At 37.1% G+C, this 21,057-nt stretch overlaps 1 protein-coding gene across 2 annotated transcripts; it reads right to left on the bottom strand.

Moving 5' to 3' along the window:
* Window positions 1–9,064: 9,064 nt before the first annotated feature.
* LOC107769392 (putative serine/threonine protein kinase IRE4) lies at window positions 9,065–19,814 on the bottom strand. 2 transcript variants are annotated; one of them, XM_075232560.1, is made up of 17 exons: window positions 19,192–19,814; window positions 17,797–17,888; window positions 17,477–17,668; window positions 15,998–17,233; window positions 14,531–14,703; window positions 14,213–14,456; window positions 13,397–13,489; window positions 13,178–13,318; window positions 13,007–13,099; window positions 12,535–12,730; window positions 12,289–12,374; window positions 11,739–11,827; window positions 11,180–11,231; window positions 11,009–11,065; window positions 10,203–10,346; window positions 9,732–9,809; window positions 9,065–9,523 (listed from the first exon to the last, which is right to left on the bottom strand). In XM_075232560.1, the coding sequence occupies exons 1-17, from the start codon at window positions 19,412–19,414 to the stop codon at window positions 9,425–9,427; spliced, it is 3,288 nt and encodes a 1,095-aa protein (XP_075088661.1). In that variant the 5' UTR covers window positions 19,415–19,814; the 3' UTR covers window positions 9,065–9,424. The 2 variants fall into 2 exon arrangements, 1 of the variants encoding a protein (XP_075088661.1); XR_012699914.1 differs by lacking the exons at window positions 9,065–9,523; window positions 9,732–9,809; window positions 10,203–10,346 and having other exon boundaries at window positions 11,003–11,065; window positions 11,180–11,244.
* Window positions 19,815–21,057: the final 1,243 nt, after the last annotated feature.

Genomic DNA, 21,057 nt, shown 5'->3' with positions numbered 1-21,057 from the left:
CCATCTTCAATAAGTAAATTGATAGTTGCATACATAGATTCAATCTCATGTGGGCCAAATGATTAAGACCTTTGGTGAATACTTCATGAGCTGCCCACTGATCCGATACCGAACCATAGTGTAAGTTGTGATGTACTTTTGTGGATCCGAAGTTATATCATATTTCAGAATATCGGGCATCTTGAATCTCTTTAGAATCAACTCCGGGGTCGCACTTAGTTTGAAAGGCAACTATGTATATTTCTTCGAATCCGACCCTTCAATACGGGTGGTGCTCCCGGGATTTGATCCATCCGATCATGAAATTCTTTAGCATTTTGATCCATTCGTTCATTCATTTTTCTCATAATCTCATGAGCTCGGTTTTAAAAGGATCATTTGTATTGTCATTATTCCCGGATCCACTTCCTGAACCACCTGCTTGATTTTCATAAAATTGAGCTCCTCCCTCGAAGCTATATGTTACCGGTTCTTTGCGCGTTTGATATGCAGGCACCCTAAAGGGCTCGAACTACGCTATTGAAATTATTGGAAGCAACCGAAAGTGCTTGTTTCAGCTCCGTCATTCACGGTCTTGTCCCGAGAGATGATTTATGATTTTCCTTTGTTGCGCTCTCAAAACTTTTATCGTTTCAACAATAGGTTCATGTCCATATCATCAAGAGTTGGACTTCTCACATGCCGAAGATTTCATTCTTCGTGAACCGGAGTTCTCTCATCACCTTTGTTGCGAGTTTCACTGGTTGAATCATCACGCTAGAACATATTCCCACGCTCATTGTTTTTTCCAACATTGAAAGAGTTGTTTACATCGTTAGCTGTCATATTTTATTTTTCTTTGAATAACTAAAGAAAAGCATCAAAAATGCGTTAGTAACAGATGAATGGGTTAAAGTAATAACAAAATTGTGTATGCCCCATTGTGGGCACCAAACGGTTTAACCGAAAAATGGTACAGTTAAATTTGTATCGTGGTTTATAGACATATGAATGAATTGGATCCAAGAATATAAGATAATGAAGAATAGAAATGAATTAATTAAATAAAATTAAAAAAAACACAAGCCTGACTGTGTGCTGAGCTTCTCCGAAAGCAATAATAAGAGCAATATGAAGAATAAAAAGAGAGAATGTTGCTTGACAGAATAAGAGCTAGGTTTGCTTTTTTTGTGGAGATGTTTCGTGTCCAACAATGGATGCAAATTATCCTATTTATAGCTCAATCCAGGGAGACATCAACCCCAAATCAAGCTCTTCTTTAATATGAATAAAATCCCTCTTGATGGCTGCATAATGGTTGCGCATTAATGCAAAGATTCTTTGTAACGGCTGCTCATTGAATATTTTCTTTTCCAACCGATATCTTCTTTTTGTCCCCGATTTCAATGCCTTTGAAAATTATTTAGCACCGATCACATATTCGTAACTGGTGTTAGCTATTTGTTGACTCATATCGTACTTGTCTTTTACTTTTACGTGTCAACCCGCCGAGCATCCACCTGTCGTTTATCAATTTTACCTCCATACAATCATCTTGTTGATGTCAACTTGCTGAAAGGGGGATACATCAGCTATTAATGCTTGCATTAGGTTAGACTATTTACACTACACACTTTGGGAAGCGGCCCTTCCTCGAATCTTGCGTGAATACAAAATACTTTGTGCACCGAGCTGTCCGATGTCAACTTATTTTGCCATATAGTTATGGCATGACACGGCTACTAACTTGAATACAGGAGCGGCTCAACGGATCTCGTGGTCTAAGGCAAAACCGTATTGAGGGGCTTTTCAATTTATTTTATTAAATATATACTCTAACAATAAAATTTGCTTTTTAAATAACAAATTAATTATTTAATACAAAAAAGCGAATTAAAAAAATAAAAAAATAGGAAGAAGAGCACAAAGAATAAAGTGGTGGACTACAGGATGTTAGGTCCAGAACCCAAAGTGAAAATTTTGAATTGGTTACCATCACAAACAAGAAAAAATAGTAAAAATACATAATAGCTTAAGTTTTGAACATTGATGATATCAAAATTATTTACTCCTTTAATCAATTTAAATGATAATCGTAGTTTATTAAATAGCACTTATTGGGAGCACTCAACAGCAGCAACAATGAAAGAGTGAACCCAAAAAAGCTTTTCTCTCTCGGTGTATGTTACGTTAGGGTTACTAACGTGCGCCGCCAGTCGAAATGGCGAGGAAGAAGCGGCAGGTTGCTCCGGCACCGGCCTCACCTAAAGCTAACGAAGGTACATCTAGGCAAATAACACCAGAATCTGGCATTCCTCAATCACTAGCGCCGATTCAATTGATGCATTGGCTGCCAGTGATGGAAAGTGCTCCAACAGTAATGCAAACGGCGATTCCGCTAATCAAGGAAGAGACTCCACACGATCCAGAAGTAGGAGCTTCAAATGCGGCGAGGAAGCTCACTTTCTCGGTCAAATCTAGTGAAATTAAGCCTACTATGGCAGAAGTGGTTGAAGGGAATCGACAGCAAAAATTGGGTATGAAACTCGACTACCACCCGCCGGTACTGAAGGATGGTGTCAAGTTAGTTGAATTGAACCCACAAGAAATTGCAACACAGAACCAGAAATGGAGTCTAGCCTTAATTGGGTATGTAATTGGAGGAAATCCTACATTCAAAGAGATGCTAAAATTTGTGTATGGAACTCAGTCACTACCCCTCAGGTATTTCTCCATAACGACGGGTACTTCATGTTCAAACTTGATTGTGAGGTAGATAAGAACACAATACCGCAGAATGGCCCGTATACCTTCAATCACAGACCTCTAATGCTCAAGCAATGGAGATCATATTTTCAGATGAGTAATGAGCCTGACCAAATCATTCCTATGTGGGTAATGCTACCAAATTTACTTATCCAATTTTGGACTACTAGAAATTTGGGAAAAATAGCCAGTTGTCTAGGACGACCAATCTGCACTGATAAGCTTACAACATAGGAAGATAGAATTGCTTATGCTTGGATGCTAATTGAAATGGACATATCCCAACCATTGCCAGACGAAATTCCATTAGAGATGCCCAATGGGCAACGTCGAATGCAGGCTGTGGAATATGAATGGAAACCTCTATTTTGTCAAGAATGTCTTCAAATGAGACATGTCACAGGCAGCTGTAAGAAGGCACCAGATAATGCTGGTAACTTGGAGCAACAACAAGTGAACAAAGGAAGGAACCACCAAAAGAAGGAATGGAGGGCCAAGTCTGATCCTATCCCAAACAAGGATGTGGGGAATGCACAGATACTGGTATCAACAGCTGAGCAACCTGATAATTCAAATGATGGTGCCAATCTGATCACAACTGGCCAAAAATATGAAGATATGCCTATGGAGAAAGCAAACAATACTGATAGAGGAAAGCAGCTAATGCAGATGCCAGAGATACAAGATAAGATACAGGCAAGTATTGAAATGGAAAGGATGCTAAGACAGAATAAGTTCAATGCCTTAAAAATAGATACAGAGAAAGCCACTAGCAATTTGGTAAGGGTTACTAGTCCAGTCAATAAGAATCCTCCATGATTTTTGGATCATGGAATATTAAAGGGCTGAATAAGCCCTTCAAGCAAAAAAAATTAAAATCCATTCTGCTTAAGAATAAGGTGGTTCTGATTGGCTTCCTTGAGAAAGTTAAAGCTAATAAAGCTGAGAGAATAAAGAGGAAACTGGGGGCTGATATAGATACAGACTATCACTCAAGTCTTAACGGCAGAATATGGGTATGTTAGAAGCCACAACAGGTTACGGTTAAGATTCTATCATCACATCCTCAAGTAGTCCACTGCTATGTGAAAGACAAATATTCTAGAGTTGCTTGCCATACCACCTATATATATGGTTATAACACTATTGAAGTAAGAAAGCAAATTTGGGAGCAATTGAAAAGGATCAATAATAATATAACTGAACCATGGATGATAATGGGGGATTTCAATACTGTTTTGTCGGTCCATGATAGAGTTAATGGGGCTCCTATCCAGCAAGCAAAAACACAAGATTTTCAGGAATGTATAGATGAAGTTGGCTTCGCCAAATCAGAAGGAAGGGATGTCAGTTTTCATGGAGCAATAAGCAAAATCCTGAGGATAGAATTTATAGCTTAATTGACTGGGCTCTTGGCAATGATCAATAGTTCACCACTTATGGTAATCTGAAAGCTTGTTATCTTAATCAGGGATGCTCAGATCACTCACCCATCCTCCTCTCTACCATTGTGCCTAGATAGAGACTTCCCAAGCCCTTCAAATTGCTGGATGTGCTACTGCATCAGGAAGCATTCAAAGAGGCCACTCAAAAAGCTTGGGAGATTAACATCACATGGTATACTATGTACAGAGTATGCAAGAAGCTGAAGCATATTGAGCAGGCAACTAAGACCATAAACAGAGAAATGTCATCTCTAGATCATAAACTAAAGGAGTTATAGTCAAAGCTTAGTGACATCCAGAGTGAAGTAGGGAATGATCTCTATAATCCACAACTAATTTTGGAAGAGAGAGATATTGCTGAAACTAGAGAAATTGTCTACTATTCATGAAAGAGTGCTTAGACAAAAATCCAAAGTTGTCTGGATCAATCATAGGGATTCCAACTCTAAGTTCTTCCATGCTCAACTCAAAGCTAGACAAGCTAGAAATAGTATTGTTTCAATATGGAATGATCAAGGAGTGCAACTAATAGAGCCTACACAGGTGCAAAAAGAATTCACAAACTTCTTTCAAAGGCTGCTAGGAACAACTGCTCATGAGGTGTCATGCCTAAACACCTACTATGCCAAAGATGGACCATGCCTCAATAGAGAGAAACAACAAGCTCTTATTCAACTTGTCCCAAAAATGGAAGTGCTCCAGGCACTGAGGGATTTACCTAATGACAAGTCTCCTGGAATAGATGGGTTCACTGCAGAATTTTTTAAGGAGTTTTGGGGAATGATAGGAGAAAAAGTTACTCAGGCTATCCTACAATTTTTTGATAATGAAAAACTGTTAAAGGAGATCAACTGTAACACAATAACATTAGTACCCAAGGTCTCTAATCCAACATATGTGAGAGAGTATAGATATATAGCTTGTTGTACCACCATGTACAAGATCATAGCAAAAATCCTCACTGTTAGGTTGAAGATAGTAGCGGATTCTTTAGTTGGACCATCCCAATCAGCTTTCATAGCAGGGAGGAGTATACTGGACAATGTTATAATGGCTCATGAGCTAGTTAAGGGCTATACTCAAAAAGGATTATTACCTAGATGCCTAATCAAAATCGACATCAGGAAAACATATGATTCAGTGGAGTGGGGTATTCTAAAGAGTGTTCTACTAGAATTTGGCTTGCCTAGGAAGTTTGTGAACTGGATCATTGAATGTATTACCACAGTGAGCTACTCACTCCTAATCAATGGAGGGCTTACTCCTAAGTTTGTGGCTAAAAAGGGACTGAGGTAGGGGGACCCTGTGTCCTTATCTCTTTGTTCTGGCTATGGAATACTTGAACAGGACCCTCAAGCAACTACAACATATCCCTGACTTCAACTACCATCCAAGGTGTGGGAAGATAAAGTTGGTGCATATATGCTTTGCGAATGATCTCATAATGTGTGGTCGAGCGGATAGAATATCAATTCAGCTGCTGCTCCAAGCATTCAATCACTTCTCAGATGTTTCTGGCCTCGGAGCAAATCTGGACAAAAGTTCTTTATATATCACTGGTGTCTCAACAATCCTGAAGGAACAAATCTTGACTGAAATGCAATTCACTTTAGGGGAGATGCCCTTTAAGTATCTTGGTGTTCCCTTCTCTGCTAGGAAACTAACTATACAGCAGTGTATGCCCTTGGTAGAGAGAATGATATCAAAGATCATATGCTGGACTACCGAGCTGCCATCATATAGTGAAAGATTACAACTCATCAAAAGCGTATTGTTTGAGATTCAAACATATTGGGCTCAAGTCTTCCTATTAAAGTAATACAATTACTAACGAGTATCTGCAGAATATTTCTTTGGACATGCAATTGTGATGCATCAAGAAAGGCACTAGTGTCATAGGAACAACTATGCATGCCCAAGTTAGCTGGAGATTTTAAATATCATCAATTTTCACACATGGAACAAAGCATCAATATGTAAACTTCTTTGGGCAGTGATCACAAGAAAAGAGTCTCTTTGGGTACTATGGATTCATGGATTCTATGTAAAAAAAACAGGGACTTAGTCACTATGCTAATACCTAAACAAGCGTGCTGGCTTGTGAGAAAATTTTTGATGCCAGGAACTGGTATAAGGACAAGGACCTTACAGTGGAACTGCAGAAATATGCTACACATGAAGGTTTCAGCATAAAGAAAGCATATCTATCTCTATGTCCACAGTACCAGAAAGTCCCTTGGAAATACATTACTATAGGAACACAGTTGATACCAAGACATTAGTTCATATTGTGGCTTGCAGTTCGACAACTATTAGCTACCATTGATCGATTGGAAAGATGGGGGATTCATGTTCGTAAGGAATATGTTTTATGCAACTCAAGTGAAGATGAAACGTTTGCACATCTGTTCTTTGGATGTACCTATTCAAGACATATATATGGGCTATCTTGCAGCGATGGATAGGAGAACCTAGATAGATAACTACATGGAATGAAGAACTAAATTGGATGACTAAAAGAACGCGGGGAGGCAGAGCAAGACAAGAAATTGTAAGATCGTTGTTTGCTGCTACTATCTACCATGTCTGGCATGAACGAATTAGCCGAAGGTTCCAGCAGGAAAAGAAAGAGAGTGCGTATAGAGTGAGAGAAATTGTCCTCCAGCTGCATACTAGAGAGCAGAGATATCACAAATGGCAAAAAGTGTTAAAAAGTCTGAATTGTTTTCCTATATAGAAGTAGCAAGTTCTTTAAATTCTTTGTATAGTTTAAGATGCTACTTAGATAAGTATTGACTATAGAGGACTAGTCCTAGAGTCCAAAAGGATGTACATATATACATTTGGTTGAATAAAAAAAATTATTTTGACTCATTCTATTAAGTAGCACTTATTGGTGAATATCTAAAATAAATTATAAATAACCTAATATAATATGTCGAATTACACCAAAAGAAATCGGTACATGAATGTTTTTGTGTTCATGGAGTTTCAGAGAATATTATAAAATAAATTTATTTTGTTGTCGATATATATAACTTAATTCATGTATAAAAAGAATAAATTAAAATTGAAGAATGAAGCAAATAATCTAATTAATGGTGGAAGAAAATTATCATAATTTATAAATTTATTGGTATAAAATAACCTCAATTAAGTAAATAAAAATATATTGTAACACTTTTTTTATACTAATTATTTATATAAATTATATAGTATATAGTAACAATAATAATAAGAATTTAAAATAAATTTGGGGCCTTCAAATTTTGGGGACCTAAGGCAATGGCCTCACTACCCAAAGCCTTAGAGCCGCCCCTGGCCGAAAGGGATTCATCATCCAAACTCGTTTACCTGAATATTATATTGTGAATATAAATCAAGATGTTACTTCAATCATGAGCATCAGAAACTACGTCCTTTTTAACGTTGGGAAACTCCAAGAATTATTTCAACAGAAACCCAAGTTTTTTAACCTTTAAAAGTTACAATTAGTATGACCAGAAATATACCTGTTCTTACCAACTTGACCTTAAAACAACTTTTGAATTCACCTACATTGAAGAACAATGGGAGAGATCATGCTTATCTAAAATAAAATTGAAATCTAAGAGCACTTCTAACCACTTTAAACCTGGAAGTTCTCTAAGAGTACTTTCAATAATCCTCATGGAATTGTACTGCATGGATACTCCATTCTTTCAGAAGTATTTTGCTACTATCTTCTCTGCTGCTGTATATTGTCTCTTTTCGTCTTCTTGAGCCGAGGGTCTATCGGAAACAGCTTCTCTACCCCTCGGGATAGAGGTAAGGTCTGCGTACACACTATCCTCCCCAGACCTCACTTGTTGGATTTTACTGGGTCGTCGTTGTTGTTGTCGTCATCTTCTCCACTGCTAATTAATATGGCTTCAAATCGAGTATATTTGTATTAGCCTCTAAAAATGAATGTAAGTTCATATCCTTGATTCGTCACGCTAAATTGACAATTCAATGAGCAATTTAATGTAGAATTATTTATCCAAATTCAGACTGAAATAGACTGGAAAATATAGTTCTACTTCCTCCGACACAACCAACATTTAGCTGAAAGTTAAGACTTAGAGGAAGAGCAAAAAGGACTAAAAAACTCGAATTTGCCAAGTTGCTCAGAACATGCATAACATATTCAATACTTCAATTGAATACCTCACTACTATAAAAATAACCAAGTTACTTAGAACATGCATAACATATTCGCGGAACCAACCCCCCCACCCCCCCTCAAAAAAAAAAATCAAATGCATAAACAAGGAAGGCCCAGTAGAAATTCTGCGTAATAAATTTATGTGATTAGTAGAATCCAGCAAAACTTGGAAAGAAAAAAAGGCATATCTATATATTCTTTCACCAATTAAAAAATCCAAGAAAATTCTTGTAGCAATAAGTACTTTGAATAAGCAATTGGGGTTTAAAATAGTTGGACAAGCTGGTTAGAACTTAACATGAGCTCTGTTATTTAAGAATCTAAAACCTCAATGATTGGAAGAAAAAATTGGAATCAAATTGACAGGTGTGGTAGAAAAATAAGTTGGGCTTTGTTATTTTTGAGACATCAGCAACAGCTTCTTTGAGCACACGAAGTCTCTTGATTGGTAAAAATAACTTGGACTTTGTAGTAGTCCCGGCAGCATCTTTTCATTTTTCTTCGTCTGAATTATAAAACTCTCTTCATGTACAATTAACAGTTCACATAAAGTCAAATTGGTAACTTTATACGAATTTTCAAGTGAAATAGTTTCAATTGGGCATCAGATATTCAATCGCAAGCAACAGTTGAGCTTGTCAACAGTGTGAAAGAAATAACCTCCAACCTTGACGACGAGAATGTTGAGTATCTTTAATTCTTTATTTTATTTTCTATTACATGAGAAAAGGGGAGGAAAATTGGACAGTGAGAATCCAACCCACATATATTGTGTGAATGACATCTGCCAGTACCACTAAACTATAAGCTTTGGTTGTGAGATGTTGCATTAGAATGTTACATTCCACATTCCATGTACAGCAAATATCATTCATTTTTTTTCCTGTATGAGAGATCCAACAACCCCACTAATGGGATTTCACTGGGCCGTTGTTGTTGTATGAGAGATCTGACAAATTCCATGTGGATGGCGGGGTACGTCCCCCTTTACAATACCTATTCTTTAGTTCCATTTATTTGCACTGATGAAACTAAAAGAATATGTAGCTTATTCACTTGGACCCTTACAGGGAGATGAGCACCTTGAAGAATCGAAGCCACTTTGCAAGAGCATATCATGGTTGATGGATGCCAACTGAGAGAGATTCTGTTTGAAGAACAAATTGGAATACATATGGTTAAAAACTCTCATACAGATTTGCTGTTCTTGACTTTGGATCATAAATCAAAGGTTACATATAGCAGTTCAACGTTTTTTTCCCACTTCATTTCTTTATTCATTTACTGCTTATAAAGTAGGGAATATGATTGCGGTTGAGCACTCACGATTATATAACGTAAACATCATGGCATACCTTGAAAGAAAAATTCATCAAGGACAGATCAAGAGGAGAAGGATCAAACTGAGCGAGATCACCACATTCATCCATATTCTGCAAAGCAAACATCAATAGAGACTCTATGTTAGATATAATCAGCAAAAAGAGTGTGATTAATGAATACATGGTATCCTCCTTTAAATTTATTAACGTGATGAGTTCAAGTAAGTTATTGCATTAGATTCTGGTATGCATATGCTGAAACTTTAGCAGGCCATGTAGCATATCAAGTGAGCAGAAAGGAAAGAATTTGCATTATTAGATGTCATTCAGTATATGCATAGTGGGGGGTGGGGGTGGGGGGTGGGGAGGACAAAAAGTGTTCTCGCCGATATGGTATGTAACTAGCTACTCGTGATAGAGTGAATTAGCATAATGCAACATGGCCATACATTGAGTATTTCTTGAAAAGTGAATGATTGCATTTACGTAGAAAATTTAGTTTACCTCAAGTGCGAAGTTCGACGAGAACTCAGAGCTGTCGGAAGCAGAATCATTACAATCTTCATCATCTTGCACTCCACTTAGACCATAACGGGATACGAAATAGCTTGTGTCATCAACACCATCAGTCTGTGGTACAAAGGCTGCCTATAGAAACAAATGAATCAGAAATTAAAGAGAACAATCTGCCTATACTAAAGGGGAGCCTTGGCGTAACCGGTAAAGTTGCTGCCGTAGTGACAAGGAGGTCACGGGTTCGAGCCGTGGAAACAGCCTCTTGCAGAAATGCAGGGTAAGGCTGCATACAATAGACCTTTGTAGTACGGCCCTTCCCCGGACCCCGCGCATAGCGGGAGCTTAGTGCACCCGGCTGCCCCTTTTTTTAAAAAAAATCTGCCTATACTGATTCAATTGTTGATGAAAGATATGCAAAAGCACTATATGGGAGTCTACGTTATCCAAAAGAACGAAAGATTTCTGATTACTGAAATTCCTAGTTATGGCATAGACAATGAATCTAGACACATATTAACAGAAATTACAACTATGTTCAATAAAATGACTGCATTTGCCATTACACAAGTTAACTGGCACTCAACTAATTACCACTATCCAATATACAGAAAATGGAAAAGATAATGGTTAAAGAGGAAGGAGCTAATTCTTTAAGAGAAAAACTATAATTAACAAAGTGTGCTGCCCAGTCCTTTTTCACAGAAATCATGAATCTAAATATGTTAAATGAGATTATCAAAGAAGCTGAGCAGGCTCAAACCCACACAACTGATTTTTTATACAGTAAGGCCTACCTTCTGTAAGGCAAGATTATCCCAGTCAACTCCACTGAAAAATTGGTGTGCTTTTACCTGTAGGAATATGGAGGAGTAGATGATGAAAGTTAGTGCCAACCATGGAAGTTTCATCCCATATAACTAGTACACAAAGAGCATATTATTCTTTAAGAATATGCACAAGACAACCTCTGATGCTCCTTTTGCTCCAAGGCGCAGATTTGGGTCATGAACAAGAAGCCTACAATAAAGCTCTACAACTGAGTTAGATCATCCAGCAGACAAAATCAAGGGAAAACATTTTATGGTTGAATTGGCAGCCCAAGTAATTTAAACAACTAGGGTATTCAAGGATGAATGGTACTATTAATGTTTCAAACAGAAAATAAACAGTAATTGCATCAATGATGTCCAAGGAACAAATACAAAACTGGTACCCAAGAGAGCCCCTAGGCACTGGAAATGTGCTACTGTGAGATCACCTAGGAACATGATTTTGAGGTGAAAACTCACAATAAAAACCAGAGACGTTTGTTTCCAACTAATCAAACTACAGGCACCAAAAGATGTACCAATTACCAACCTAGTCTATGCAAAATCCATGCGTGTTCTTCAGTACAAAATAAAGACTTAAACGAAGAAAGCGTTTCGGACCTGACCATTCTATAAGAGGATGCTAGACTGCCATTGAAATTGGTCCCCAGAGGATTGTTCATGTATAAAATTTAAAATGGTATTATTAGCTAACCTGTCAATCAAATCTTGTGCCTCAAGGGACATCTCTTCTGGGACAAACGGCCAGGGGATTTGCTTGTTAAGAATATTATCAAAGATAACCTGTCAATCCAGAAAGAGTAATGTGTTGAGGAGGTGAAGTCCCATACTTACTGCAACTATTAAGTCATCTGGTGCTATATATTTTCCGGGTAGCTTTCTTAAAGATAAAGGCAGCAAACAAATAAGGCAAAATTTGTCAACTATCATTTAGAAATTCCTGCTTCTTAAAATGCGTTGTAGTTTATATGAACTTAAAGTCCAACTTAGCATCTGTCAACTGGAGTCAAAGTCTGTCCTCAAGGAATCACATGCACACATTACAATTGTCCTAAACTGAATGGAGGACTTTAGTGAAAGACCAATCTTATATAGCTAGGTCACACCTATTTAATATTATGACTGGCAAAATGACTACTGAAAGAGTTACATTTTCCCTATAATTTCAATATGACAAAAAGTAATACATTAGACAATTGCAATGTGAATGATGCTCAGAATAGGGAGGAACCGCAATATAATACCTCAGGGTGCTCGGCATTGAAAGGCGGAATCCCAGTGATGAGTTCAAACAAAATGATTCCTACTGACCACCAATCAGCAGCGCTACCTGTACATATAATCAGATGGCAAAGTCAACGTTTTGTTCCTTTCACTGTCACTCCTGACATCCCCCTTTTATCTATATTATGTTTTATTTTTAGATAAAGGTGACATGGGGAGGGAGTATCAGCATATCACCAACTCTAGTATAGCAATTTCTTTCTCACCATGCTCAGTTCCAAGAAGAATTTCCGGAGCCAAATAGTCAGGGGTACCAACAGCTGACCGTTGAGATTTGTCCAATAGATGATCTGGATCTTGCTGGCTACCAACATCAGGAAGCACTACATCCTTTGTATCGGGTCCAGATAGATCATCCGTGCTGTTCATTAGTCCAATTTTCGACAAACCAAAATCTGTAAGCTGGTTAAGCATATCCAAGGTTAGAACATGATCCCCTTCAACACAGACTAGAAATACATCAAAAACATGCATGTACTCTGCAGAACGATTTATGATGGAGTTGATACTAGGATTACAAGATTCCTATCAGAGCGATCAAATTTGGGACACCTTTGGATGGGTGGGGGGTGGGGGCGTTATCAATACTGGCAAATTGAGAATCACTTATCATTCAGCAAAATACAATTAATTTTAGCTTCCTCATCATTTCAAAGATCTCTAATATACTAAACCAACCTTTATATGCCCATCTTGAGCAATTAATATGTTGTCTGGCTTGAGGTCACGATGGACAATTCCTAAAGAATGAAGGTACTCCAGAGCAAGGACCTGAAGAAGGGCAAAACACATCCTTCAAAGAGCTCGAAAGGTTGCAAAATTTCATGACAAGAAAGTTTAGAAAAGTACCAATTCCGCGACATAGGTTCGAGCTACATCTTCCTCAAGGCAACCAACTTTTTTAAGCAGAGAGAATAGATCACCGCCATTAAGATACTCCATGACCAAATAAAGGTAGTCTCTGCTGGTGAATGAATAAAAAAATCGGACCTACAACCGTGAAAGCATCTTCATGATCCTACTGAGACCGACAAAAGGAAAAATAAAAAATAAAAATAAAATTAATACCACAAAAGGGTTTCTGACGGTAATCAATATATTGCGCTCTGCCAATATGCGCTCAATATCATTCTTTCGCAACAAATCTAATTTCTTGAGAACCTGCATATAGGATGAATGGCATCATGTCAGAAATCGGTACCAACTTGGTCATACAAAAGAAGTTTTCAGTAACAATACGATGGCAGACAAATACTTCAATGAGATATTTGTTGATACACATAAACATGCTGCATAACTAAGATAGTCCCTTAATCTAACCACAAGCTTCTCCAACTTGTTAATTCTCCCATTCGCAGGATGCAATGCAAAAGTGGTCCACTGACAAAGCAGTTAATGATTAGCATAGAAATTGAACTTCCATGTCTCTCAGGTACTTATAACCAGCATACTTTGAAAAAACAGCGTCTTGTTAAAGATGCAAAATCCCCCCCCCCACCCAGTTGTACTTCAGTGCGACTCTTACTTTCATCATCGAAAATGAATTCACCCATTCATTGTTGTATTCTAAAAATATGTGTTCCACTAGCCCACCTAAAAAAAGGTCCTTAATTCTTCTTATTGAATCCACAACAAGATCCGTCAGCACTAAAGTTGGGATAAATTAAGTGGTATCCCTAAAATAATAAATAAAATAGAAAACCTCCTTTCCAACAACAATCCCTAGAAACCAACAAACGTGAGATCTTTTCTGTAAAGGAATGTAGATGTCTACTGGTATCCACAAACATAAGGAAAAGAGTTGAATAATATCATTTATGCAAATGCAAATATAATTATCAGATACATTAATTGATTTGAAGGCTAAGATGACTCAAAAGGTACCTTGATTGCAAATAAATCTCCAGTTGACCGCTTGCGTGCCAGAAAAACTCTGCCAAAGGCACCTCTGCTGATTGGTTTGATAATCTCAAAATCATCAATGCTTGTTCTTTCTTTGTGTGATGAACTTGAAGGAGTTGACATTATACTGGAATGAGATGAATTATCCACTAACATTTTGGAGCCTTCTGAATGTCCAAAACCGTCTTTTCTATCCACAAGATCACAAGCAAGTATATATTTCTCTCTGCATGTAGTGGAGCAGTGTCAGTTCTGCTTCATCTATAAATTCTAATATACGACGAGTCCAAAAAGTTGTACCGCAAAAGGTTCTCTATTCGTCCCCCAAATGTATCTACTACAAGAGCTTTTAGCTTGTTATTTTGTAAAGTATATTGTAGGTCTTGCATGAAAGCAATTAAAGGCTCATGAGATCCTTCTTCTGAAAGATCTGTTCCGGCCGCACAACGTGCAATATCTGCTAAATCAGCAATCTAAGAAGGAAAAAGAAACGGAAAGGACAAAATCAGCCCATCTAACATGCAGGAATGAGTTAAGTCCTTAGCTCTTTAATAAAGAAACTATTGATCTACACAGTATAGTTAATTCTGAAATGATAATAATTTATGGAGATGGAAAAGAGGTACACTAATACATTATCAGCTATAAACTTCTGAAACATAGCAGCATTAGCGCCATATCATCACTTACACAGATTTTTCACAGAAATCTCAAATTTAGAATGTTTTTATTTATATTTAAACTGCAAAACGAGTTAATGAGAAGCAAAAGAAGTCTTGGAGAATTATTATTAGGTTTAACGAAACATAGGTAGATCATGTGTTTCAATCAATTAAAAACCTGAAACTATACAAACTCATCCCAGTAACTAATACGAAAGATTTCTCTTATTAATTATTTAGTACTTCTCTTGTACCAATTTATATGACACTCTTCCCGTTTTCTTTATAAGGCTGGTGTCACGTCCAACTTGCACGCACCTCAAATATTTCATTAGGAACCTGCATCCTCCAAGTAGAATACTGTCTCATGAAATGGGACAGAGAGTGTATAAGAATATTAATAACGAGACATGGAAAAGAGTTGGTTAAGAAAGTTCGGAAAAAGAAAGAGATGATAAATCAAAGAACATAATCATTAATGAATCTTTTGTATTCTCCAGAGATGAATGATCGGAACAGGTAGCAGAAAAATCACTGCAGTGACTTGAGAACTTAAAGCACTACTCTATTTCGATTTAGCCCAAATTGATTTATTGGTTTCTTGTCAAACAAAGAAGTTCCTTTTATGAAATAGCACTAATGAACAATTGTAAAAAATAAGCCAACTCTAAAATCCTCCTTCATTAGGCTATGATTTCCATGGAGATTTAGTAAGGAAAATGATCAAGGAAAGACTTTTAGAAACTGACGCGTCTAGTAAGCAACCCGATAGAAATATAAGATTTAATACACCAAAAGAATGAGCTGTACACAATTATTTATAGCTATCCATATTGCTAAATGATCATCGCCAGCATTAGAATCCTTTATTTTGTTCACATACTCTCTCTTACTCCATTTTCCTCCTCTTAGACAGACACAAGCAAAACAAGAGAACTTCCTGTGATTTTTCTTAATTGATCATTAGTATATGGAGTGAAATACTTGGATTCCAACTTTAGTGCTTCTTCACTACTAAATTTTGGATTTCTGGACACGAACCAACACATATTTCTCACTAAGTTGAGACAAATTGCCAACCAAAATTCAGAGTACAGTGACAAACCTGCTGGACATCCTCTAGCTCAGAAAGATTGTTATGCTCTAACCAGAAGTCAAAATTTACTGCCCGAGGGGTATTTGTGGAGGATACTGATGTCATGCTCCCTGTTGAAGATGGTGGGCCACAATGATTAAACTTTGCACCCAAGTGACTCTTCAAATTAACGAATGCTGCTAATGGAGAATCCTCTATACTGGCTGTATCCATCTCATGAAGATCCTCGAACATTCCATCTATCCCTTTGCTTCTCCACTCACCCATATTTGGTGAATAACTTTCAGATGTATTCCCAGAATTTGCACTTCTCAGCTTTGAATTTTCTTGGATCTCAGACGTTGCATGAAATCCTAAATTACGTGATTCCACAAGCTGATCCAGTAACTCTGCAAATTTCAGAAGGCGCTCATCTACATCTAGAGATTTCGAATCACATTTCTCTGCATAAGCACATATATAGGAATGAGACTCCAAATGAATAGGGGGAACAAGTTCCTCACAAATTCTACATATCACCAAAGAATCATCTGAATACTGTTGTCTACACTCGTTTTTCAATTCTCCACTAATTCGGTCGCTGATATGGTTTAATGATTTCATGTTAGACTGAATGTCAGGATGGTTAATAAAAGATGATGTTGGTTCAATAAACATGGGATCTTTTTCTAGTGTAGTGACACTTCCATCCAAGAGAAATTCAGATTTCTGCTGATGTGTGTGGGAGGAAAATTTTGAAGTCTTTTCTTCCTCCGAACTGCATTTGCCACCAGCCTTTGTGTTCAAAGTACAACCTGCTTCCGAATCAGATATCCCTCGCTTGAGAACCCAATCCGTTTTAATAGAAGGGATTCTATTTAGACATTCTTTAAGCTTGGCCAGAGATGTCTCATCAACTGGCTCACTGTCCTTAGCAAAATACAACAGCCTTGTGCACCGTGTCAATATAAAAAGCATACGTGTCAACAACCATTTCAAAAGACCCATTTGGCATTCTTGTCTTTTCATAGTCAGGTCTTGGACAATTGCTTCACAGTTGGAGCGGAACTCTAAGCACGTCATTTTGATACAATCTTGAGCAAGAACAACAAGTTCTTCAGCCATCTTTTGTCCATCCAGAGGCAAGGAATCATTCTTCTCATTCTTCTGTACAATTTCTACAACCTCCTGCAAGAAACCGCCTAGTTCGGTGTTCACTGCTTCTTTAGCAGCATCAAATCTTAAACGAAGAGATCCAATCAGCTCCTGCATCTCATCCAATGGAACAAAAGTTAATATTGAACTTCAAAACCATATCAGCCACCCCATTTGACCTACTTATCTTGATCATTACACTCTAAAATGAACGTAATTCCTTCCTATGCTTATCACTTACCCCCCAAAAATAATAACTGGAAGTATCAGAACCTAATTCTTTCCTATGCTTATCACTTACCATCCTCAATTAATAACTGGAAGTGTCAGAACAAGAAATGTCGAAAGAAATACCTTTAGATCATTATAGCTGTGAGCTCGCGGAGGTGAAGGTTGAATGCCACCTTTTGGACCTAGCTCGTGTGAAAAACTTTTGAATGTTTTGCTTGCTTTACTATTAGGCATTGTTCCTTGGGAAGATTGCCTCATTGTCACATGCTTCCCCATCTTATGCACATTCCTTCCAGGACCCTCCTTGTCAGTAACCTAAAATTGCAAATCATCAAACAGTGAGACATAGCACAGCACATCAAATAACCAGCAGAAACATATCATAGCACATCCAGAGTAACTTAACAAAACTACTTTTATGTGCAAGCTAAACCATTTCTTACCTGATTTACTGAAATTCCACTACCAGCTTGATCTAAATCCTTAAAGAGATATGACGCAAACCAACTAGCTATCTTCCTGCCTTTACGGTGTCCTGTTAGGTAAAAGGACCAGAAAGTTTAGTAGAACAGAAATCCAATTTGGACAGAGAAAAAGAGCTGCCGAAAATTTTAAAAAAAAAAAAAATGGAACTTAAACTCCTTTGAGTTCCTGCATCACTAACAGAAAGCGCGAGGGAGGGGGGGGGGGGTGCAGAGAGATTCCACCCAATTGAGAAGATACAAACTTAGGGAATTTACAATCAAAGTAATTTTAAATCTTACCAAGGAATTCCAAAGTTTAGGCAATGATAAATAATCTATGCATCGGAAGCACTAGTACAACACGGAGGATGACATTTTTAAAGGTGAAAATCACAGTCTGATCATATAACAGCTTAAAGTATACTTGCTCAGACTGCAACTTCACTAAGACAAATGACCAGCTTCCTCCCTCTCAAACAAGCTTCTCCATTCATATGGGAGGATAGGGTCTTCGAATACTCGTTCATTCTATGACTACTCGTTCATTCTATTATTATTAGACGTCGGCATTAGGCTGTGCATACATTCGTTACGGAAATTATTATACATATACCAACTTTCTTTCTAGAAAATTACCATACAGCTTTCAGCTGAAAAACTTCAGTAATTAAAGCAGATATTGGCTCCCCAATGTCTACAATCTCCTGATCCCAACTCTAAGAGTTTCTTTTCTATCAGATCCACTAGCTTCTCTAGACAGGAGACCAATAAATCCAAAGTATATCTTCCTTCATCTGAACAAAAATCCACTACTTTTTTTTTTAAAAAAAATCCTTATTAAAAAAAGGTATCATTTTTAGACATGCAGAGACAATATGGCTAATACACCTATAGATGGGAAGTAGTAGGCATCCGGTGGAATACTCGAGTCATGCGCAAGCTAGCTCGGAGCCTCGGGCACCACCATCATAAAAGAATTTTAAAAAATAGCTAATACACCATTCGAATGCCCAATGGCATCATCATGTTCAGCCTACCATTTGACTATATCAAACAATAGAAATTTTCTACCTCCCCTTTCCAATGCAAACTACACTCTATCATTCCAAAATGCTCAACACCACTCCATTATTAATATTATTCTGACTATTTTCAAAAAATTCATTCATTTAACTACTCAATATTAAACTTTGACGCGACATTTTATCTATTACTTTAATATCTTCTTCAATTGCCACTACTATAATACACAAATCAAATAAAACTCTTAAACTAACACTAATCAAAAACTTAATAACTGCATTAAAAAGTATCGTAATGCGTAGAACAGAAAGGTTAACTATTTAAAAACTACAGGAGATTTAGCAAAAAGACCTTTACGTCCTTTTGCGGCAGCTCTTTGGTCCTGCTTCAAACGAGGCGTGGAAGCTCCAGAACGAGGAGACTCATTCAACTTATCGGAATCTACTACAAGCCTTGAACTCGGCCTTTCCTTCGACTCAAGCCGCCTAGTCTTAATCCGGTTCAAACCGGTCGGAATTCCGGTCTCTGGCGACGACGACGACTCAACACCAGCGGTCCGACTCGGTTCCGCCATCAGAAACTCAGCCACAACAATCTTAAATCCCTAGTTTTATTGAAGAAAAACTGAAATTAATAAAATGAGAGTTTTTGAGTAAACAGTGTGGTTTTGGTGAAGCGGTTGTTGAGGTAACGGTTCCAACTTTTCAAACAGAAAAAGGAAGGAGAAGGAGAGGGAGTGATGGCGTGTTTCGGATGTTCTAATTCTAATAGTAATATACAAAAAGGCAAAATCTATGTTGTGTTTGTTGAGAGAACTTTATTGTTTTTAATCTCAGGATCTGAGTTGCAACTTGGAAGCATAAATGTTGCAACTCTGATCCTATTTCAGAGTTTGAATTCAACCTAAAACTCTTTTTACTTCTACCTTCTCCTTTTTATTGTTTATGGATCTGTGTCACAAGAATTTAAACCACTGTTTTTATTCTTTTCTTCTTTAGTACTTATATTATTTCCTTTTTAATATGTCTTACTAATACCCTATTTGGCCAAACCGCAAAAATCAACTTATTTTGAGAAGTGTTCTTTATCAAAAGTACTTTTGGTGAGAAATAATTTGTTATTGGCTAATTAATTTGAAAAGTAATTCTGAGCAGCAATTAGTATTTGTCAAGCTTTTAAAAATTGCTTTTATTTTTCTCAAAAGTGCTTTTTTAAAAAATGGGTTTGGAAAGAAGATATTTTTTTCTACTTTTCTAAACTGTTTACGCTTCTACTTAAAATTATTATTATTTTCTAAAAGTTTGGCCAAACACTTTAATTTTTTTAAAAAAATACTTTTTTTGAGAAAAAAATATTTTTGCTTTGGTGAAGCTTGGCCAAACAAGCAATAAGTTATTATTCTTAACTTTTTCTTATGGAATTACAATTTAATAATCTTTCTCGTAATGTTACCCAAAGTTGTCCATATTTTATTTATTTGGCAGTGTTTATTGGAAGGGAGCCTTGACGCAATGTCAAAGTTATTTATGTGTGATATATAAATCACGAGTTTGAGCTGTAAAATTAGTCATTGATGCTTCCATCAAGATAGGTCGTCGGCTACCTTTTTGGGGTGATGAAGGTCACAGTTCAGTTGGACGTTACTATCTCGAAGGGGAGCTCTGGAACAACGGTCAAGTTATTTCCGTGTGATCATGATTCATGAGTTCGAACTATGAAATCAGTTGTTATTGCTTGCATCGGAGTATGCTACCTACATCACACCCCCTTAAGATACGGCCTTCTCCGGACCCTGCATGAACGCGAGATGTTTTGTGCATCGGGCTGCTCTGAATAGTCACTATCTCATGTCAACTTTATGAAATTCTGATTCACAAAATATTTTATTAAAAAAAAAAACATAAATACTTCACAAATCTATACATTCACTCGTTCAAAAATAAGTTAATCTTTGACCGACAATTAACTATATTTATTTAATTTCTGTTTCCAATAAGCATATTAATCAAAAAAAATAGATTACGTTGACAAATTAATTGTTGGGAGTTAGTAATTTTTAGTCACGGCGCAAAATATAAATCAAATAATGGGTGGCAAAGAAATGAAGAATAATAATTCCCAAATGAAAAGGATTGATTTGGTCGTCCTTGTGCAACGGCATTTTCAGCTTTAGATAAACCAAGTTGCAACGGTACGCACACATCATTTTCATTTAGT

Source organism: Nicotiana tabacum, chromosome 16, assembly GCF_000715075.1.
Source record: "Nicotiana tabacum cultivar K326 chromosome 16, ASM71507v2, whole genome shotgun sequence".
Classification (NCBI taxonomy): domain Eukaryota; kingdom Viridiplantae; phylum Streptophyta; class Magnoliopsida; order Solanales; family Solanaceae; genus Nicotiana; species Nicotiana tabacum.
Note: the sequence above shows the minus strand (reverse complement) of the source record. Positions and strands in the feature narration are given on the sequence as shown.